The sequence below is a fragment of the Pongo abelii genome, chromosome 2 (genome assembly GCF_028885655.2).
Source record: "Pongo abelii isolate AG06213 chromosome 2, NHGRI_mPonAbe1-v2.0_pri, whole genome shotgun sequence".
Classification (NCBI taxonomy): Eukaryota; Metazoa; Chordata; class Mammalia; order Primates; family Hominidae; genus Pongo; species Pongo abelii.
The window spans coordinates 115,777,871-115,801,179 of NC_085928.1; the positions used below are offsets into that span (position 1 = coordinate 115,777,871).

General features: G+C 45.4%; 1 protein-coding gene across 3 annotated transcripts in view; it reads left to right on the forward strand.

The window, feature by feature from the left end:
- The window catches only part of SCN10A (sodium voltage-gated channel alpha subunit 10), a 95,942-nt gene that overhangs the window by 58,931 nt on the left and 13,702 nt on the right, over positions 1-23,309 (forward strand). For 2 of the 3 annotated variants that reach the window (XM_009239198.4, XM_024244790.3), the window contains 8 exons: positions 5,780-6,139; positions 7,640-8,086; positions 9,408-9,548; positions 11,169-11,292; positions 12,310-12,464; positions 15,563-15,736; positions 20,317-20,439; positions 21,951-22,235. In XM_009239198.4, the coding sequence (XP_009237473.2) occupies positions 5,780-6,139; positions 7,640-8,086; positions 9,408-9,548; positions 11,169-11,292; positions 12,310-12,464; positions 15,563-15,736; positions 20,317-20,439; positions 21,951-22,235 (1,809 nt within the window). The remainder of the gene's footprint in view (positions 1-5,779; positions 6,140-7,639; positions 8,087-9,407; positions 9,549-11,168; positions 11,293-12,309; positions 12,465-15,562; positions 15,737-20,316; positions 20,440-21,950; positions 22,236-23,309) is intronic. The other variant, XM_024244789.3, reaches the window with a different exon arrangement.

Genomic DNA, 23,309 nt, shown 5'->3' on the forward strand with positions numbered 1-23,309 from the left:
AGGAAGTTCTCTTTTATCAAGAATATTTATCATGAATGGATGTTTAATTTTATCAGACAATTATTCTACATGTATTGAGATAATCATGTATTTTCTCCTTTAATCTGTTAAAGTGGTGAATTATATTAATTGATTTTCTAATGTTAAATCAACTTTACATTCCCAGCTTAAACCTAGCTTGATCCTGATGCATTTTTTAATACATTGGAAGATTTAGTTTGCTAAAAATTTGCTTAAGATTTTTTTTATCCACATCGATGAGTAATATTTGATCTATAATTTTCCTGACTTTCATTGTCCTTGCCAGGTGTTGGTATCAAGGTTCCAAGGTTATGCCAATTTTTTTTTTTAAAGCCAAGAGGGCTGGGTGGGGTGGCTCACGCCTGTAATCTCAGAATTTTGGGAGGCCAAGGTGGGAGGATTGCTTAAGGACAGGAGTTGGAGACCAGCCTGGCCAACAGGAGGAAACCCCATCTCTACTAAAAATATATAAATTAGCTGGGTGTGGTGGCGCATGCCTGTAATCCCAGCTACTCAGGAGGATGAGGCACGAGAATTGCTTGAATCCCAGAGACAGAGGTTGCAGTGAGCTGAGATCATGCCACTGCACTCCAGCCTGGTCAACAGAGCGAGACTCCATCTCATTTAAAAAAGTAAAAAGAAGGCCAGGGGCAGTGGCTAATGCCTGTAATCCCAGCAATTTGGGAGGCGCAGGGAGGCGGATCACCTGAGGTCGGGAGTTCGAGACCAGCCTGACCAACATGGAGAAGACCCATCTCTACCAAAAATACAGAATTAGCCCGGTGTGATGGTGCATACTTGTAATCCCAGCTACTTGGGAGGCTGAGGAAGGAGAATTGCTTGAATCCGGGAGGCGGAGGTTGCAGTGAGCTGAGATCGCACCATTGCACTCCAGCCTGGGCAACAAGAGCAAAACTCCATCTCAAAAATTAATTAATTAATTAATTTAATTAAAATTTAAAAAAGAAAAGAAAAGAAATTAGCTGGGCATGATGGCACATGCCTGTAGTCTCAGCTATTTGGGAGGCTGAGGTGGGAGGATGACTTGAGCCCAGGAGGTCGTGGCTGCAGAAATTACAGCGTAAATTAACTCTCCATTAGTTAACTTAATCAAAGCCAAAAGTTAGCTAAAAACATTAACCTTCCTCCAAGACTATTTTTCATTCCAGATATCCTTTCCCAATTTATTGTAATGATAAGTATTTTAATTTTATCTTGTTTATAAAAATTTTTATTAAGAAATGAAAAATAAAGCTACCTATTATACAGACAATCCCTAAAACTGAGTAACTTACCCCAATAAAGGTTTATTTCTCACTCATATCATAGCCTAATGCAAGCCAGACAGCTCTAGGTGGGACCCCAAGAAGTGACTTTGCCATGCCTGAAGGAGGCCAATATAACCTTCAAAGTTTGCCTCCTGCTTGTGGGAAAATTGAAAGCCAAGGTTTGTTTTAAGGTTTAAACAGTGAAAGGCTTTTTCAGTCAGGGATTATGGTTTATTTCACAGTACAATTACTTCAAAAACTTGGATGGCTTCAGACCTCTCATTGCCACACAAAGTGCTTTCTTTGACAAAGCTCTCAATTGTTCTTTATTTCTTTGCTTGCCTTTCCCCATGCCTTTCTCTTGCACTAGAAACAGTGGCTACACCATTACTATAAGCTTTGCTAAGAGTTGTTTCATTTAATTGGGAAATTTAACTAGCCTTCAACATTTGAAGACTTAATCCCATTGCTCACTGCCTGGAATCTAGAAGAAGTACAGTTCCCTAAATCGTCAAGGCTCTAAACTTCTGGATTATATTTTCTTTTATTTCTTATAAACCAGCTAAATCTTTCCTGAGCTAATCTCTTTCTTGTACTGTCTTGACCAGCATAGCCAATTACAACTGACCCACAATACTAAGGTTTAATAAACCCTTCCCCTAGGGTTGCTGGTTCATGAGGCTCATGCTCTGCCTCAAAATTTTTGCCAGCAATATTTTTGTCACTGAATAACATAGATTGACATTCCAAGCCTTCTCCTATCAGCTTCCTTGTTGCCCACCACATGATCATTAAGCCAGTGCCACATAGTTGACGCTTTTGAAAAGGCAATACCTTTTTTCAATGAAGCAATTTCTCCATTACTCAAGATAAGTACAACTAGCAGCAGTGATACCCTCTAAATCTGTGAGTTAACATAATAGAGATGTATGTCTCACAGCACATTCAGTGCTTGTTGGGAAGCTCTCCTGGGAGTGTCTACTTCAAGTAGCAACTCAAGGATCTAGGATTATCCCATATCTTGATGTCACCATCTTCAATTAGTGACCTTTATGGTGAACATGAAAGGGAAAGAAAAAGTGCGGGGGGTTTAAGGCTATGCCTAAAAGTCATGTATATTACTTCTGTCTCCATCTCCATTCCACCAGACAGAACCCACTAACGTGACCCCAACTATTTGCAAGCAAAACTGGAAAACAGTCTTCCGTTGTGTCTGGGAGGAGAAAAGTGAATGGAGACCATATGACCGGTCTCTTCCACATCTCACAAGACATTGTTTTGTCCACTCAATGTTTATTTAGATTCACTCTCATGCTTAGCACTTTCTTGCTCTTTATGCCTTTGTTATAGAGCCAGTGGGGGCTCGCTGCCCAATGCTCTAGAAGCCAATACTATGACTTTGGAAGCCAAGACAATGACACCAGGTTTTTGAGAAAAGAAAAGCTTAATATTGCAAGCTGGCTGGCAAGAAGACAGGAGGTCAAGCTCAGATCTGTCTGCCTGTGCTGTCTTCAAGGCAGTATTTCTATTAGAAAATGTTTAGTGGGTGGATACCGGGATTTGCAGGTGATCGGTGGAAGGAAAGGGGAGGTTTGGAGAGTCCCTGGGCCTGCGCAGTTCTCTCTTCATGCTAACCCATGGGTTGCATATGCAAATCTGGGAGGAGTTAGTATGCAATATGAAGTAGAAATTCAGTCCATGACGTCAGCAAGCTCATTCCACACAAACTCCAGTCGGCCATCCTGGTTCCAATTGATTTCAGCCAGTTTTTTCATCATCACACAAGGGGAGGGAGTTTCAGGGTCTCAGCAAGTTGTTTCTTTACCTATCTGCTATCCTAAAAACTCAAGAATTTTTGTAAGTTACTGATTTCTTACTCTTTGGAACACAGCTTGAGTTTCAGATTTTCAGTGAGTTGTTTCTTATCTGGTGTCCTGTAAGCCTAAAAATTTGGTTATTGATTTCTTTAACCCTTTGGAGCACAGTTTCACATTCTTGTATATTACACATTACACATTACTTCTGGGATCACTTTCTATCTACCTGAAGTACCTCCTTTAGAATTTCTTTTAGTAAGTGCCTTCTGGCCATAATCTCTTTGTTTATCTGAAATTTGCTCTTCAGTTTGCCCATGTCTTTGAGAGACACTTCTTATGAACGTAAAATTCTAGTTGATACTTTATCTTCCTTCAGTGAAGATAGTATTCCAACAATTAGCCTCCATTGTTGCTAATGAGCAGTCAGCTTTCAATTTAACTGTTATTCCTTTCTTTCTGGATGCTTTTTAAATCTCCTCTCCATCTTTGGTGTTCTGCAGTTTCACTGTAATATGTCTAGGTGTGGACTTCTTTTCGTTTATAATGCTTAAGGTATATTGACTTCTTGAATCTTTAGATTTGTAATTTTCTTCAATTCTGGGAAGTTCCCAGACATTATGTGGACAATTATAGCCTCCACTCCATTCTATTTTTTCTCCTTCTGGAATTTGATTAGATAGATGTTAAACTCTCTCATTCTATCCTCTATGTCTCTTACACTATTTTGATATTTTTCATCTTACGTCTCTCTGGGTTATATTCTGAATAATTTATTCTGATATATCCTCAGTTCACTAATTCTCTCCCAAACTGTGTCAAATCTGATGCAAACCTTCTTCATAATATTTTTAATTTTAAGTATTATATTTTTTCATTTCTGAGTGTATTTGTTTTTCACAACTTGTTATCTATAGTTTTTTTATTCTCTGCACATAGTTTCAAGTTATTATTTTATTTCTTTAACATATTATACCTAATTATACTGTTATCTCTGACTAATAATTATGTCGTCTGAAGAAATGGAATGACTATTTCCACATCTGTGGTTTCTTCTCGATCTCATTCACTCCTGATGACTCATTCCTTCTGTTTTTGTTTGTTTTTTTTTACTGCAACTCTTAATTTTTGAGGGAATACTTTGAAACCTGGGATAAAGGCAGGTTCCTCCAGAGAGTATTCACATTTAATTCTGCAGAGCACTTTGTAGAATTGCTCTAAATTAAATTCTCAACTTAAAATACCTAGGTAGTGTGAATTCCAGCTAAAATCCTACATGAGCACGACTTTGTTGTTCCAAATGCTCAGCATCAATTTTCCTCCTGTAGCTGGTACCTAGCACCAGCCATTCAATTTTCCTTGCATTCTCCTGGGCTTGTTTGTGGTTCATCCTTACATGAAGGGTATAGCTTTTTGGGATCTAGTCTTAAAGCGGGGAGAAACTCCTGCTAGGCTTACAACCTTCAGCAGGCCAGGGACTATGTTTCCTGCTCCCCATACTAGTTACTAATGCTCAGTTTTTATTTGTGTTTATCAGCTGCCTCTGTGACCAGTCCACAGAGTTGTTGTTTTAAGCTCTGCTTCCCATATGAGGAGAGTAATTTCCAGATAGGGTGTAAGGTGAACGTGGACCCGCTCTCCCCCATCACATAAAGAGGTATATACAGTACTTACTGTATAAGAGGATTAAACCTCCTCCCATGGGATTTACTCACTGATATGGGTGATAAAATTGTAGCTACACAGTTCTGTTCAGCATTGCATCCTAGCACCTAAGCCACAGCCTGGCTCTTAGTAGGTCCTCCATAAACACACCTTGACTGACAGACTGACAGTTGAGCTCAGATTTTTTTTCCTGACAAATTAGAGAACCATACAAATATATTTGAAAACATTTATACATTTTTATGCTTGATGCTTTTGCTGTCTTGTGGGACTTAGCATATTTGAGTTTACAATGAAGACTTTTGAGACTTCATCTTTTCTCAGTAACTAAACCATTAGTTCCATGAGAGCAAGAGCCCACACACCTCTCTTCATACACCTCATAGGCTAGCACACTGCCATGCACCTGCATGGCTGGTGTTCCGGGGGGTAGGTTGGTTGGTCAATTAAATCAACATATGAATGCTGAGTCCATGAAATCATGGACATTTGCAGTTTCAAAGCTGGTGGGAGCAACAGATGTTGTCCACTGCCCCAAGATGAGAAATGCCCTAAGAGATGTTTTGCCAATACCTATTGAATGCAGTGGGTCATCTCCTACCCGAAGGAGGCTGGTCTGTCTTCAGGTCACAAATAAGCTTGTTCTCACTTATTTGTGAGCCCCATCACACCCACCCCACCTCCATAGAAGAGGCCCATATTCAGGAGGGATCAGGCCTGTGGCTATAGAACAGAGTACAGATCGCAAGGCCACCACCCCAGTACAAGACCCTGACTCGGCCACAGTCAATGAAGCACATTGAAACTTAGGAACCACAGAAGGCTGATCATATTTGTGAGTAATTTATAGCATAGGAAGAAAGGTCTCCGAAATCAGCTTCCAGAAAACGCCCTGGTTTAATGGGATGATAGGCCTTGTGTTTTTCCCAGATCTTTGGTTTCCAGGCAAAACTTCAGATGAAAGGTAATGAGCACAGCTACCAAAACCTGACAGTCTCTGTTTCTCTGCAGCTGCGCGTCTTCAAGCTGGCCAAGTCCTGGCCCACCTTAAACACACTCATTAAGATCATCGGAAACTCAGTGGGGGCACTGGGGAACCTCACCATCATCCTGGCCATCATTGTCTTTGTCTTTGCTCTGGTTGGCAAGCAGCTTCTAGGGGAAAACTACCGTAACAACCGAAAAAATATCTCCGCGCCCCATGAAGACTGGCCCCGCTGGCACATGCACGACTTCTTCCACTCTTTCCTCATTGTCTTCCGTATCCTCTGTGGAGAGTGGATTGAGAACATGTGGGCCTGCATGGAAGTCGGCCAAAAATCCGTATGCCTCATCCTTTTCTTGACGGTGATGGTGCTAGGGAACCTGGTGGTGAGTGGTGAGCCCTGCTGGGGGCACTGTCTCCTGGGGAAAGGAGGAGGCTTCTGGGTTATCTGAAAAAGGTTTGATCTGCATTTTTTATGCTCAGATTGTACTTCTCTGGTTGAAAAGTCTTCAAACTTTTCAAATTCATGTGGGATTCATTACAAGAAGTATGCCTTGGGAGGCAGCCTGACTTGCAGGAATGAGAACATATGATTAAAAAAGAAAAACCTGGTGTAGAATCCCTGCTCCACCATTTACTAGGTGGGTGACCCCAGGCATGAGACTTAATCTCCTCAAGATCTAATTTCCTTAAAATCCAGAAAATAGTGCTTACTCATGGGTTTACTGGGAGAATTAAATGACAGGAGATGACATATGCAAATTGCCTAATGCAATGTCTGGGCTGAGGCAGGAACTCAATAAATGGTGGCTATTAGCTGTTAAAGGAAAAATGTCCTTCCCCAATCTAAAGGGGCTCAGAAAACATTTTTATTCAGGGAAGTAAGAGCTGACTGATTTCTCCAAGCTGCACAGGTCCTAGCTAAGAGCAGGGGGAGAGGCTGCAGGGAGGGGGCACAATGGGTCACGGACAACATCAACAACATCCAAGGCCACGGAGATAATAACAAAATCTACTCCATGTTTGGAGGCAGCCTCTCTGGAGACTTACTTGCCAATAAGCCCCAATACCCCTTCTCTGCCCCAGCCTGGCCCCCTGCCCTCAGCTTGTCTCCACCCACTCTGATCATGGGGGGTCCTTGCCCTGGTGGGACTGACTGGTTGTATGGGAGGATGCAGTCTTCCAGAAGGCCCTTTCTTATTGCCCTGGACATCAACCAACTTGGGTTCTTTCCTCATGAGAGTTTTATAGACAGAAGAAAGGTAAACCAAGAAAAGGGAAGCAACAACATATCCAGACTCTTTAGTCTTTTCCACCCTGGCCCCTGGGCCAGAGATGTCTCTGCCTGCATCCCAGAAACTCTGTTCTTCCAGGCTGAGCCCAGCATCCCTGCAGAGCCACAGATGCCCCTCACCCTCAGACAGGAAGTTTACCCCTCTGAGCACTTTTACATTTCTCGTATCATTTTGTTTTCATAACCACTCTTCATCTGCTCTCAAGTGAAGAACGGGAAGCAGCAAGATGTGCCCAGGATTCCAGAGTCAGGAACAGAGCCCAGGGCTTTGGCACATGAGGGTGGTTGCAGGAAGGGCCGGTGCCTTCTGTCTGTTGTCCCTAAATGATCCTCTGCTCAGCAGGGGGCTCCTCCTTTATGGTGGAAAATATGCTTCCAAGCCTCGTCCACTGAGGCGGGTCACTCCAGGACGTCCCCAAACTTTCCCTCAACTGCTCTCGGAATGTCCACTCCCCGAAAAGGGACAGCATCCCAAGTGGGCAGGAAGAGGCCCAGGCCATGGCTGTCCTGCCAGCCAGCTGCTAACCCGGTAGGCCAATGTGGGGCTCAGCTTAGAGACTGATCAATCTTCCCTTCCATTCCTTCTCTTTAGGTGCTTAACCTGTTCATCGCCCTGCTATTGAACTCTTTCAGTGCTGACAACCTCACAGCCCCAGAGGACGATGGGGAGGTGAACAACCTGCAGGTGGCCCTGGCACGGATCCAGGTCTTTGGCCATCGTACCAAGCAGGCTCTTTGCAGCTTCTTCAGCAGGCCCTGCCCATTCCCCCGGCCCAAGGCAGAGCCTGAGCTGGTGGTGAAACTCCCACTCTCCAGCTCCAAAGCTGAGAACCACATTGCTGTCAACACTGCCAGGGGGAGCTCTGGAGGGCTCCAAGCTCCCAGAGGCCCCAGGGATGAGCACAGTGACTTCATTGCTAATCCTACTGTGTGGGTCTCTGTGCCCATTGCTGAGGGTGAATCTGATCTTGATGACTTGGAGGATGATGGTGAGGAAGATGCTCAGAGCTCCCAGCAGGAAGTGATCCCCAAAGGACAGGTAAGAGTTATCCCCATGAGACAGCCACAGGTAGTGGGGAGGGGCTTCAGGGCTTGAGTGACAAAGGGCAAAAGGGAAATGCAGAGGAGACCTTGACATAAAGAGGTTTAAACCACACCAAGCTTTCCAGAGGAGGTGACGTTTGAGCAGGGCCTGGAAGAAAAAGTCAGAATTCCCCAGACAGACAAACAGGGAGTGGGGGGTAGCAGGTGAGCAACAGGCCACCTTGAGGTGCTTGGGGATTGTCTTTCACACAGCTGTCCCATGCACTCTGCCCAACCCAGGCTCTGTGCATGAGATGCTAATGAGATTTCTCTAAGAACAGGATGTTGTCCAAGAGCAAGGCTCATCTAATCTTTACCAGCATCCTAAGAAGTCCTAATTCTTATGTGACTCATTTAGCCAGCTTTTCCCCACAAGTGATATCACAGGGAAATGACACACTCCTTTTGGCACCAACTAATTTAAAGCACATTTGAGCCATTTGATAATATATATTTTTAAATACTTGGCACTATTCCTTACTACCTTAAGCTGGTATATCAACCCTCGCTAACCTCTTCTCAGTAACTCAGGGCATTCACCTCTGCCCAATGTGGGAAGGCAGGGATCCCTGTGGGGCCTCAGGAACACACAGGGCTGCTGGCCGGGTTACTAAGTGGTCCAGAAAAGCTGTGCTTTGAGTCAGTAGCTCTCCCATAGCCTTCTTCCCTGCAGTCATCACTTGTGTTCCAGCAGCTGCTGTTATCAGCTGCCATATTTTACATGCCTTTGTCTGGGTGACAGCAGAGGGCAGGGCATCACCATTCCCAGAGTAAAGGACATGAACTCTGTGACAGCTGTCTGCCACTCAGAAGCATTTTCAGTTACTTTGGGGGCTCTTGGGGAGCTCCAGATGGCCAAGTTCCCTACAATTTTGACCTCTGGACAAATAACAATGGTCATGGCTAACATCTATTGAGCCAAGCACTTCGTGCAAAGTGTTTTACAAGCACTAACATATTTAGTCATCAAAATAGCTGAATGATGCAGATCTAGCCTTTTCAATTTTGAAGATGGGAAAAACGAAGATTAGAGAGGTTAAACAACTTGCCTAAGGTCACACATCTTATAATTAATGGAGCCCAAGGATAAAACACAGGTCTACCTAGCTAGAGTCTTCATGCTCACTTCACACACGTGTATGTATATATGTATGTACGTGAGTTGCATATATGAAACCCTTGGCTCTGGCAGCCTGTGATGTGCAAGATCCCTTCAAATTTAGAACTGGTCATCTAAGGGTGGGGCCAGGCACCCAGCTGGGACCCTCTCTCACTAGCAGGAGCAGCTGCAGCAAGTCGAGAGGTGTGAGGACCACCTGACACCCAGGAGCCCAGGCACTGGGACATCTTCTGAGGACCTGGCTCCATCCCTGGGTGAGACGTGGAAAGCTGAGTCTGTTCCTCAGGCCCCTGCCGAGGTAGGTATGTGAGCTTCCTGGAGAGGTTGGACAGCCAGCCAGACATTGACCAGTGGGCTCGTAGAGGCTGGAGGGTGGGGGTGAAGGTGGGGTATTCCAGACTGTACTCAACCACATAACCTCATTTCTTATCCTGGGAATTTTTTAAGTCCCTCCCAACCTCCGGCTAATCCACACAATTTCAACTTTCACCATATACCATTGCCACAATCTCATTCCAAGGTGGTTGTAGGTATGGAAAAAAAGAGTGAGACTCCACAAGCTGTGGGACCTAAGATCAGTTCCTAAACCTCTCTGAGCCTCCATTTATTCATCTATGAAACTGAATGGTAGTGTCTACTTGGTAGGATTATTTTGAAGCTTAAATGAGACGCTGCTTGTCAAATGTTTAGGTCCTGCCTAAGACAAAGTAAGTGACCAGGAAATGACAGCCAAGAAAAAAGGAAACGAAAGACAATGCTCAAAGAAAGTCAAATATCTTTCAGAGCCAGCAAATAAGAGTTGGAGGTGCTCACAGATGAGGAAGTTTTCCCTTGTGATTCTCCCCCGCTTTCTTTTGTCCACATCATTTTCTCTAGGCAAAAGCAGCCTGGGGCTAGGGAGAGGCTCTCTATAGGTGAGTAGTGAAGTGACAGCCTGACAGAGACTGAGCTGGAAGATTTGAGGTTTAGGATTGTCTTATACAAGGTAAAAATAAATGTGGTTTCACTTACAAATCTTGAAGGAAACAAGCTATAGGGAAAAAGGCGTCTATAAAAGTTTAGTATCTTTAATAACACTGCCTTCAATTCGAGAATTTAATTTGACACCTAGCCACTGAGTGCTGACTATGTGACAGGCACTGGGCTCAACAGAGATAAGGAAGTCATAATTCATCCCCAAAGTTATCAAGCCCTTCAGCTTGAAGAATGTCAGCTACTGGCTGTGTGCCCTAGGCAAGGCTGACCACAGCAGGGTAAGATAAGAGGGAGGGCTGGGACGGGATTTGGGGGCTGTGGGTGAACAGAAGCCACTTGGTTCCCACTGGGTGAGGGCTGTCACATTCTGCACGTGGATGTCATGCTTCTTCCCAAATGTTCCAAGGACTCCCCTGGCTAGTTGTCCCTACTCAGTGTTTTCAGTACACAACTTCTGGGTGTTGGTTTTTTGTTTTTGTTTTCTTGTCCGTGACCCCGGCTAGGCAGGAGGGGCCTGACAGCGACAGATGGGGACCCGCCCCACCATTTGGGTCCATTAGCCAAGCTATCAGGTTTACTAATATGAGAGTAGCTTCAACCCCTAATTGAATTCATCTGGAGACATTATAGGGCTGGAGCTGCCAGGAGGGCAGCAGGCCCCTGCAGCATCACTCCATGATTAAATATTCAAGCCCAGTGAATGCTGAGAGTCGTTATGGGTGTAATTACGGTGTCTCGGGCCATTGCCAGCACTCCATCAGGGGCCCCGAAGGTTTACAGTCTCACACAGCTAAGCCTCTGGGGCTCCAGGGAGAACAGCAGTGTTCCAGGCCTCAGCTGGGGAGGCACCAAACGTGGGTGCAGTTGAACCTGCAGTGACCGCGTGCAATTCCCTGGGCCCCGCGGAGAGACGAGTTCACTGCCCTGGGCTTCTCCCCTGCAGGGAGTGGATGACACAAGCTCCTCTGAGGGCAGCACGGTGGACTGCCCAGATCCTGAGGAGATCCTGAGGAAGATCCCTGAGCTGGCAGATGACCTAGAAGAACCAGATGACTGCTTCACAGAAGGTGAAGGGACAGCCACAGGCCCCCTCACACTGATGTTAATTAGGGCCAGAATCCAGTTGAGCGAAGACTCACCTGGGATCCACAGAAGACAAACAAGCTGTGCCCACTTGCTGCCTCACTCCCAGGCTTGAGGGCGCCAGCATCAGACACACATGCCCCAGCTGGCAGCAGCCTGGCCATGGTATCTGCATCTCATGCCCTATCAGACACTATGGAGAGACGTGTGCCTTCCTCTTTACCCTCAAAAACCCCTCCCTGAGTTCTAAACCAGCCCTCTTGAGTTGAAAGGGGGAAAGGTAATCACCACCATAAACACCACTGAAAACTCTTGATTTGGACCATGAAGGACCCAGAGGAGGGCCATGATGTATCTGCTTCCCTCAATCTTTTGTTTAGCTCTCAAAAGCAGAACCTGTGTCTTAGTCATCTTTCTTCTCAGTGTTTAGAACAGTGAGGCACATTACATTCTCAATAAATATTTGTGCAATTAATGAATCAAGAGTCCATTTTATGAAGGGAATTGTGGCCTCAATGCTTTCTAAAAATACATAGAAAAATTTTTTAAACACTTGAGTTTTTATTAATAGTTTTATTTGACCCTGGGCTGGGCTGAGCTGGGCTGAACCCAATCCCCATCCCAGCCACATCGTGGTCCTCAGTTCAGCTTGGGCTTGGAGCATATCCCCCTCAGGCACGCCCAGGCTCATACCCCGTAGCTTGTCTGTTTTCCAGGTATAGATGGGCAGAAGGACAGGGACCACTGGTGTCATCTGTAAGAAGGATATGGCTAGGAAAAACACCAGGGTGGGCAAGACTAATGATGGAGAGGAACACCTGCAGGTCTGGATTGAGGGACTGCCTGGAAGGGATCCCTCTTCACCCGTATTCCAGGAAAGAATTTTTTTCCAAGGGCATGACAAGTGGGTTTCCTAGCAGAATGGTTTCTCTGCAGCAGGAGCAGAAATTATCCCCTTTGCCCAGTAGCCATCACCCACCATCAGTCACCTCTCCCCACAGGATGCATTCGCCACTGTCCCTGCTGCAAAGTAGATACCACCAAGAGTCCATGGGATGTGGGCTGGCAGGTGCGCAAGACTTGCTACCGTATCGTGGAGCACAGCTGGTTTGAGAGCTTCATCATCTTCATGATCCTGCTCAGCAGTGGATCTCTGGTAAGGGGAGGCACAGCCCCTGCCCCCAAATCCTCCAGATAGGAATCTCCTACAATCCAAAGGCCCTGGAGCTGCATCGGTGGGTTCTCCTGACTACTGAGCTGAAAGTCCCCAACCTTGTCACTAGAAGGAGAGCTGCAGCCCAGGGCGAGGGCCCCTCTTAGCAGCAGAGCATGGGAGGTGTTCAAGGTGCCCGTGCCATGGCCTGCCAAACCTGGCTGCAAGCATTTGAGTGAGTGGGTGTATGCATCCCACTATATAGATGGGGAAACTGACACTCAAAATGTTTAAAAGACTTGTCCAAGGTCACCCAACTTGTCAGTAGCAAAACCCAGCTTTGCCCTTATTTAATCCCGAAGCCCCTGGCTTCCCACCCTCTGACTCCCCAACACACGGCCTTCTCTGAAGGCCTACAGTACAAAAAGGACTGTCTTTCCTTATCAAACCACTTCCAAATGCTACTAATTACTCCTTTAAAGCTCACAGAAAATCATTACAATAGCACTTCTCAAAATTTAATCTCCCAGGAGCTTGTTCAAATGCAGATTCCCATTCCATAAATCTGTGGCAGGGCCTGAGAATTTGCATTTCCAACAAGCTCCCAGGTGATGCTTGCACTGCCCTCAGTGGCCCACACTTTGAATAACAAGGCCTTATGGGAATAGCGATTCAGAGTTGGGAGACATCTCTAAGGCCCTGGCTGAATATTGGGCTTTGTAGAGCAAAGAAGGAAGGTTCTCTCTGTACTGTGGCTTAAGTTCCTTATACAATCTCAACTACTCCGCCAATAGACCAAGGTAGACATAGACACAGGAAGGGACTTAACATCCTCAGTTGCTTGCATTTTCTAGATGAGGAAGTCAAAGCCCAAAGGCATGAGGGGCTTCAGGTAATTAGTTGAAGGGCTGAGAATAGAGTCCAGGGTGGCAGCTAATTAGTTGAAGGGCTAGGACTACAGTCCCACTCTTCTGATTCACGGCTGCAGTGTTTTCACTCATCTTGCACCTCATGTGTCATTTACTCTCTAAAAACAACCTACTAAATATCTGGGCCTCCATCTAAATGCCAGATTGCCCAGGAAGGGTGACAAAACTGCTCGGTGCATGGCCTCAGCCTTAGGGAGGAGCACAGGTGCGGGACAAGGCAGAATCTGAGAGGTGGGAGGAAAACTAGGGTGGCAATGACGCAAAGCCAAAGGAGAAGAGAATTTCAGGGCAGGGACTGGTCTGCCATCTTGGGTGCAGGGAGGAGGGTGTGACAGTGGCTGCAGGTGCCCAGTGCCCTGGCACAGGGCAGTGATTGTCCACACGGACCTCAGCACAGTGTAGAGGCCAAATTGCAGGGGCAAGAGGGGGCTGGGCAGTGCTTTCTCCACACCTACGCTCCTCTCCTTCCAGTCTTCCTGGATTAAAATAATAACCACATGTGCTGTTGGCCAGGTGCTCTCCTCACTACCTCATTGGCTTGTGGGCCTTCTCTCCTCATTTTGTTTCTCTGCTCTCCCTTGCTCCCTCCCTTCTCTCTCTAACCCACTTCTCCTCACACCCCAGTCCACCCCCCACATTCCCAGGGGGAAGCTCAGACCTGCCGCACTGCTCCAGCCCAACCCGCCCCCCTGCAGCTCTCCCTTCCCTCCCATCTCCTTCCCCCTGGGACTGAACAGGCTGGCACCAAATTTAGCCTTCTTTAGGCTTTCACTTTGAGTACCTTTTAAAAATAACATGCATTTTCATCTGACAAAGTAAAGTACCAAAAAAATACTTGGAAATTATAGAAAAAGGTAAAGAAAAAAAATCATCCATTTCCCTATCACTCAAAGAGAAGCTCACTTTGAAAACATGCTGGTATACCTCCTTCTCATCTTGCTTATGCATAAAATATACACACATTACAAAAATAAAACCACATTTATGCATTCTATAACCTCAGTACATTTTCTCAGTAAATATTCTCATATTATCTCATTTAATGGCTATAAGATATTCCTTTATAATTTATTCAACCAATCTCTATGTTTACTTCTAATACACATTGAATATTCCCTATGTGTACCCCTTAGAGATGTTGGATAATCTCCTGTCTTAGTCCTGGTCCTAGACACAGAATCAGAAGCTGAGAAAAGATGTGGGTTCAGTTGAAATCCAGCTTCAGCTGATCCCATGGAAAGCCCTGAAGCACAAAGGGCACCACAGAGCTGTCCCACCTTGAGGCAAAAGAGACAGCCTTGTAAACCCCCCTGTCAGTGTCCCTGGCTGAGGGCTGCCCCAGTGGGGAGGATGAGCATTTCCCAAGGTGGACACAGTTCCCTCCAGCCCAGCGAAGCCATCTGGTAAAGGGGGTGTCTGCATCCGTGAACTATTAGCAGCCGACACTCCCAGCAGATGAAGGATAGGGGCACTGGCCCCTTAAAGAGGACCTCGGTGGGCACCAACAGCCTCCAGTGTCCTTAGGATTAGTGCTTGAAGGAGGAATTGCTGGGTTCCTGAAACCTTTGAGTCACATTGCCAATTTGGCTTCACACAGGACTGGCCACATTTTCACTCCTGCCAGTCACTTGTAAGAGTGGCAGCTCCCCACAGCCACAGCATCCTAGGGTTTTCCCCATTCTTTTCCATCTCCACCAGTCTGATAAAAGAAAAACAGCATCTTCTTTTAATTTGAATTTCCTTGATTACCAGTGAGATAGAACATTCTTTTTCAGAGGTGTGTTGGCGATTCTTTCATTTTTGTAAACTGCCTGTGAACATCCGTTGATGCTTTTATTTTTAAACAAAGTCACTGTTAGCATCCCTTTGGTTCACTTCCAAAATCCAATTTGAGAAGGTTTTCTTTCTCCCTTGCATTCAGCATCCCTGCAAGTATCAGCAGGGCTGTTTGTCCCCGTTGGCCCTGAAGAAGTCATGCTTTGTAGCTCACAGTACCTCCTCCACTATCCCACTTTACCTCCCCCACAGCAAACAAAATGCTACTGGCAAGCTGACTACCAAATCCCCTTCCAGGGACTGTGGTCAGGGCTGGCTGGGTCCTTCCCTATCAGTCTGGGCCCCAGTGCTGTGGGTCCAGGCAGCCTACCATTCTGCATCTTTTCTTCCTTCCAGGCCTTTGAAGACTATTACCTGGACCAGAAGCCCACTGTGAAAGCTTTGCTGGAGTACACTGACAGGGTCTTCACCTTTATCTTTGTGTTCGAGATGCTGCTTAAGTGGGTGGCCTATGGCTTCAAAAAGTACTTCACCAATGCCTGGTGCTGGCTGGACTTCCTCATTGTGAATGTGAGTGGCTCAGTGGGAACACGTGGGGTTTTGGGTCCTCCCCTCTGACTACTGGCTACAGCTAGTGCAAAGGAAGCTCAGAGACCTGGCCCTCAAGGGCTACTCTAAACAAAAGCTTTGAGAATTTAGTGAGGAGTGTGAGAATAGCCCTGACATCCATGAGTGGTAAAGTACAGGAAGTATGTGACTGTGACACAATAGTGACTGTTAGGTGAGTTATCAGGTCTCCATTCAGAGAGATCCCTGCAATCCTCTGCATTTTTACATCCAAAGTGAGATGACACATGCAGCTCTCAGAGGTCTTATGGCCGTGCATCCATGGATGGGTCTTCTGGACCTCAGGGAGCCATGAACTGTGAGCACAGATAATCTTCCCACCTGCTGCTCTGTGGTCCTCACACCTGGCTGCACTTGAGAATCACCTGGGGAGCTCTGAAATATGCAGTGACTGAACACCACTACCCCAGAGTTTCTGATCTTATTGGTCTTGGGTGGGGCCCAGGCACCTGTATTTTATAAATGCTCCCAGGCATTTCCAAGGTGCAGCCATGGATAAGAACCACTGAGTTTATACTGCTGCCTCCTCCCCAGTGGTACTGAAAAGAACAGAGGGCCCATTTGGAGAGGTAATGAGCTGGAGTTCATGTGTTCACACTCAGAGTAACCTGTGGCCAGTACCCCCTGCATTAGAGAATTGACTGTGTGCCTCTCACACATCAGATATGTGATTCCTCAGAGTCATCTCTTCCTTATCTTAACCACTACATTGCCCTGTCACTGTCTAGGTCCCTACCTTCTTTGCTTTTCAGCATGGTTACCTGAGTTATCCATTCACTGCCGCATAGCTGAGGGTTTCTGCAAGCAGGGTGAGGCATGTGCTGTGTTGGTCTCTGCCTGCCCCACTCCAGCAGCTGCCAGCAGCAAGGTCTGCCCAGCAGAGGTGTCAGGAAATGTGTCTGTATTTGGTGCTTGCCTCCTGAAGCTGGATGAGGTCCAGCACAGAACATTCTGTCCAGCCTCCTGTGCTGGCAGGTCCTCCACAGCAGGCCTGTGCATTCAATTCTCTTCTTCCCTGATGCCAATGCACTAGCAGCTTCAGGCCACTGTACCACAAGGATTAGCTGTGAGGCCTGAAATTTCAGTCATGGATGATAACTCTGTGCGTATAAAATAATTATTCATAAATGAAAGGAAAATTATTTATTCCACTGTCCCACCCCTTTAGGGGCACAGTCACTCCTGCTTATGTTGATCTCACCAGTCTCAGTCCTAATCACCTTAAACAGCCACGCACTCATTTCTTCCATCTTCCTACTGATTCTTCCTTCCAACCATCCATCCTTCCTTCCATACATTTCACCTTTTGTATCCAACCATTCAGTCTTCCTTTTTCCTTCCTCCCAAACATCCATCCATCTTTATTTCTTCCAGCTGTACATCTCCATCAGTCCTCTCCTTCTATCCATCCATTCCCATTCTTCTTTCCCTCTTCTCTTCTGCCCAATCATTTATTCTAAACTTCATTCCATCTATTCATCATCCTTAACCCTTATATCTTTCTACCTTTTGATTCATTCTTCTATCCAACTGTCCAATCATCTAACATTCTGTTCACTCATTCGTGCGTCTTCCATCCAAGCATCCTTCTACTCACTCATCCTTCTATCCACTCATTCTTCCATCTTTCCATTCTTGCTTCAACCTATCCATCTATTCTTCATTTCTTCCACTTATCTGTTCATTCATCCCTTTCACTTCCATTCATCATCCATTCATCTATCCTATCAACCTTCCAGTCATTCACTAATTTATTCCATTCAACTATTCTGTCCAGCTCCCCATCTTTCCATTCATGCATCAGTCATTTTACCCAGCCATCCATCCTTCTCTTATCCACCTATTTCATCTATCCATTCACTATTCCCTGCTTTCATGCTTTTCGCTTCTTCTTTGTTTCTTCCATCCTTCATTCAACTACCTATCCTATCCATCTTTTTGTATCTGTTGTTTTAAAATTTTTAAAAATACATTTTATTGTATATATTTGTATTATTCTATTTTCACGGAGCTGATAAAGACATACCTAAGACTGGGCAATTTATAAAAGAAAGAGGTTTAATTGGACTTACAGCTTCACATGGCTGGGGAAGCCTCACAATCATGGCAGAAGGCAAGGAGGTGCAAGTCACATCTTACTTGGATGGCATCAGGCAAAGAGAGAGGTTGGGCAGGGAAATTCCCCCTTATAATACCACCACATCTCATGAAACTTATTCGCTATCATGAGAACAGCATGGGAAAGACCGGCTCCCATGATTCACTTACCTCCCACTGGGCCCCTCCCCTCCCACAACATGTGGGAATTCAAGATAAGATTTGGGTGGGGACACAGCCAAATCATATCAATATTTAAGGGATACAAAATGATGTTATAAGATATATATATATAGTAAAATAATTACTATAGAGGAACATATTAACATATCCATCATCTCACATAGTTACCCATTTCTCCCACTGTGGCAAGAGCAGCTATAATTACTCAGTTAGCAAAAATACTGAAAACAATATGCTATTATTAACTATAGTATTCAGGTTATACATTAAATCTATCCTATTTATCATTGTATCCTTTAATTCATCCCTCTATGCAATCACCCTTCAACTTTTCATCCAGCTGTACTTCTTTCTTTCCTTCCTTCTAGCCATCCCAATGCTTCTATTTTTCTTCCATTTGTCAAATGTCTATTTATAACTATTGAATACAGGATTGCCTTATGAAGTGCTCTGCAAGAAACAGAAGCACAGAATAAATACTCACTATCTCCAGGATCTTACACTTTAGTATTTCAGCAGACAAGACACACACGGAAATAAATGTATTATAAGGGTGAATGTGTTGAGCACTGCTGGGGGCAATTAGTACCTTGGAGACACAGAGACATGAGCCTTCTTCCACTCTTGGGGTGGGGTGGTTGAGAAGGCTTCCTATGGAAGGTGGCATTAGATGTGGGGCATAGAAATAAGCAGGAGCAAGGAGCTGCGAGAGGACTGGGGAAGGCCCGTCTTAGCTAAAGACTGACCCTGAACAAAGGCACAGACACAAGTATGCTCAGGGAACAATTTGATTTGGGTAGAATGTGTGGGTGAAATATGATTAGAAAAGTAGGTTGTGACCATATGACACAGGCTACAGAGTATGGAGATTATCCTGAGAGTCATAAAGTACCAGTGAAGTTTGGGAGTAAGAGAAAGACATGATCATAATCAGATATGCAGTGGAGAATAGATGCATGGTGCTGTACTACGGCCTGGAGACTACTTGGGAGGCTAGTGGGCTGAGCAGTGGGAATGGAGGTGGGCTTGGGTGGACGGACTTTGCTGGAGAGGCAACAGCACCTGTCTGCCCCAGCTGCAGATTATACATGTGAGGCAGACTTCCCAGGGGGCTGAGCAAAAGACTGAATAGGGTTCAGCATGGAACTGGCCCCAAACCTCCCTACCCTCAGGCACCCAGGCAACTGGGTCTCACCTGCTGATGTCTGGAGCCTTGCATGAATGAAGGAAGGGGGTCTCTTCCATTCCATTTCTTTGTCCTGGTGGAATAAGCCACTCACCCAAAGAACGGACATTGCTTGGGGCTCTGTCACTCAAGTATAAAGCCCTTCTTTTCTGAAGCTCCTGTGTGCATCCCACCTAACTGCCAGGATAAGCTGAGCCTGAATTCAGCCTACCATCTGTGGTGCGGCTAAGATCTCACAGGACAGGGTCATAGCCCGTATCTGTGACATCTCCCTGGCACCTTTAAAGTTCCTAGCAGGGGAACTTTCTTCATGTAAGTTTCTGTCCTTTGCAGTATTTGGACCACCACTTAAAGAAAACTGACAGACCAAAAGGGGCTCACAAGTCAGTCATTATATCTCAGATATCTATTGAAGCTAGATCTCATGGACCCGTACCAGAAACTTTTTGAAGAACTACAGAGCTATCAGAACTTTGGAATTCTCTTAGTCTGACTTTTTCATTTTACAAAGGGTGAAAGTACCCTGGACTAGCCAGGCACTAACCCAAAGTCACAAAAAATCAGGGGTCAAAAGGGAATTAGACCCTACTCAAACCACTATTCTTTCCACCCCACTTCTCTGAGCAAATATAATTCAGACTACTATATTCCTCAGAATAGACTCTCAGCATAGCCCCTAGGAGGGAACATCATGTCTCCAAGTCTCTGAAAATCAGTTTCAAGGTTGTTGAGGCCTGACTGCTACCCCTAGAGGGAAAAGGAAGAGTTGATTTAACACACTGGAAGCTTGGCCACCTACATACCAGAGGTTGGTGGTGTTAGAGACTGAGTTTTTCTTGCCCAGATTGTTTAAGAGAGTGGTGAATAAAATTTTTAATAAAAGGGAGGATACAGAACTCTTTCTAGACCTCTCATTGGAGTTCCGAATAAGGTGGGAGCTAGGATGATGGCTTAGACGTGTAGGGATGGGAGGCTGGGCAGGGAGTTCCTGTCTCCTTCCACCAGGACTGCCTTTCTGGAAACCTAGAGTGATGTTTCTGCCCTCTCCTGCACTCAGATCTCACTGATAAGTCTCACAGCGAAGATTCTGGAATATTCTGAAGTGGCTCCCATCAAAGCCCTTCGAACTCTTCGCGCTCTGCGGCCACTGCGGGCTCTGTCTCGATTTGAAGGCATGCGGGTAAGTCTGATCTCAAAACTTCTCTCATCTGGCCAGGCACGGTGGCTCATGCCTGTAATCCCAGCACTTTGGGAGGCTGAGGCGGGTGGATCACCTGAGGTTAGAAGTCCAAAACCACCCTGGCCAACATGCTGAAACCCCATCTCTGCTAAAAGTACAAAAATTAGCCAGGTGTGGTGGTAGTGAGCTGAGATTGTGCCATTGCACTCCAGCCTGGGTGACAGAGCGAGACTCCGTCTCAAAAAACAAACAAAAAACTTCTCTGATCTGCAGCTTTTGGTAACCCTTCCTCCTTTATGCCCTCCATCCCACCAACCCTGAGCTCCGGGGCCCCACCTCCAAAGGCAGGCTCTGAGTCTTCACTTCCTGACCTGACTTTGGTGGTGCTGCATGTCCTAACTCTCTTAGTTCTCTTTCAAGTCTTTTTGTGGGCCCCTCTTCCCTTGTCACCCATAAATATTACAGCCACCAGGACCCAGACCTCACCCCCTTTGCTCTTAGTGAAGTGACCCTGAATCATCGCTCCACAAGCATCTATTATCTCAATCACCCAACTCTGCCTCTTATTGCCAACATCTCCAGAACATCCCAAGTTCTCTGTCTTTCCATGACAAATTAGTCTTTCCTCTAATACTCCATTTAAAAATAGTGACATCATTAGCTCATTACCTCAGCTCCCACCCACTGGAATGCTTCTTCTCTCCTACCTAATGCAATCATCAGGCCCTGTGAATTTTTCCCTTCCATCCACCCCTTTCCTTATCCACCACTGTCAGCCTCCACCTTGCCCTAACTGCCTCCATCAGGACAGAATGCTCACAGCCAGAGCCTTGTCTTAGAGACTGCTGATTGACACCCACCTCTTCCTCGTAATTACAAAAGGCTCCCCAGCAGAAAGTAAGGTTTTGCTTTGCTCCACTATCATTGGCTGAAAGTAGTCATCATAGCTTCAAAAACAAAAGTGGGCTTTTGAAATTAACTTGTACCTTTACAAACACTAGGACCTGAAGATTGAAATAGTTTGAAATTTATTTTGTTTTGTATCTAATAGATTCTCATTTGCTTATTTACAAATGAGCTGTTTTGTTAATATGGATTTAGGTTTTCACTAGTTCTTGACCAAAGCATACTTTAAATTGTATTTAAATTGTGTTTGTGTTTTATGTATGGTATTTAAGGAGAATAAGTCAAAGTTCTAGAAGTCTGTATGTGCAAGTACAATACACACACTTACACTTCTAAATGAGTGCAATATGCTTGTAAACTTATCCATTTTCTCACTGCAACCCACCCTGAATGAGGTTAAGGGAAGAAGGTCTAAATCCATCTTCAGCTGCCCAGTGTCTCTCAGTCTTCTGAGTCTGAATTATTGCACTAATTAACCCACTTCTCTTGCTGCTTCCAAAGGCCACTGGCTCATGAAGCAGCCTGAATGAGTATAGAAAGAGATAGAATCCAGCAGAGGGGGTGGGGTATTGAGGGGTTCCAGGTCTTTCTCTATCTCCCACCAGGTGGTGGTGGATGCCCTGGTGGGCGCCATCCCATCCATCATGAATGTCCTCCTCGTCTGCCTCATCTTCTGGCTCATCTTCAGCATCATGGGCGTGAACCTCTTCGCAGGGAAGTTTTGGAGGTGCATCAACTATACCGATGGAGAGTTTTCCCTTGTACCTTTGTCAATTGTGAATAACAAGTCTGACTGCAAGATTCAAAACTCCACCGGCAGCTTCTTCTGGGTCAATGTGAAAGTCAACTTTGATAATGTTGCAATGGGTTACCTTGCACTTCTACAGGTGGTGAGTCAACCATGAGATCAACCATATCTCTTGCTTTGGCTGCTCAATAAAATGGAGAGTCTGGGTTCCCAGAAGTGCTACTTTGCAAGGAGTAGCACTCAGTGTGAACTGAGATCATTCTCTATTCCTACAGACTACACCATGAGGCTAGAGGGCCTCTAGTGAATATGATATCACAGTGGTGCAATTACACAAGTGTGGGTTAGTAGAATAGTATAAAGGGATGGGCCTGCCATGGGATTGTTATCAGGTGGTGAGTTAAAACACAGAACCTGTACAAAATAGACAAGGCATAGCCACATGTTCAGTCTTCAACTTCACATCATTTCCTAAATGGTAATAAATTATGTCTCATTAGGTCTATTGTAATGATATATAATGTTGGTGATAATGACAGTCAAACACATTCACCCTGTCTTTCTTTCTTTCATCATCCATTCAATCGCTCATTTCTTGCCTTCATCTACCTGTTCATTCAGTCCTCTGTTCATTCAAGTGTTAATACAATTACTTATACATTTGTCATGCAGTTACTCTTGAGTGTCTACATTCCACCACTGGTTCTTGCATTTATTCAACGAATAATCTCTGAGTAGCTCTGGTATGCCAGGCATGGTACTACTCAGCCCTGGGAGATACAGTCAGAACTGGGCTTGGACACCGATGTTGTATGAGAGAAACAGACTAATAAGTGAATTAAAACAGCTCATCAAGTGCTGTAACACGAGTGTAACACTAGGAGTGTAAGACCTAAGATGTCTTGCATGCCCTGAACATGCTGGAAGGCACGCCCAGTTTCTAGACCTCAAGAGTGCTAAAGCTGAAGGCAGGAACGTGGAGGTCTTCTATTCTCAACTTCTCCATCTGGAAGATATACTGTTCTTACATCATGTGCATAAGGTGGGAAAGTGGCTGAGAAAATGGCAGCCATGAGAGGGGAAATGTTAGGCAAGTGCACAGAGCAGCCTTGTAGCAGTTGGCACTAGAACCAGACACCTAGACACTCAGTCCTCAGTCCATACTGCTTTCTGAAAGGCTCTGTGTCTTTAATGCTACTCTGTTCTTAAACAGCCA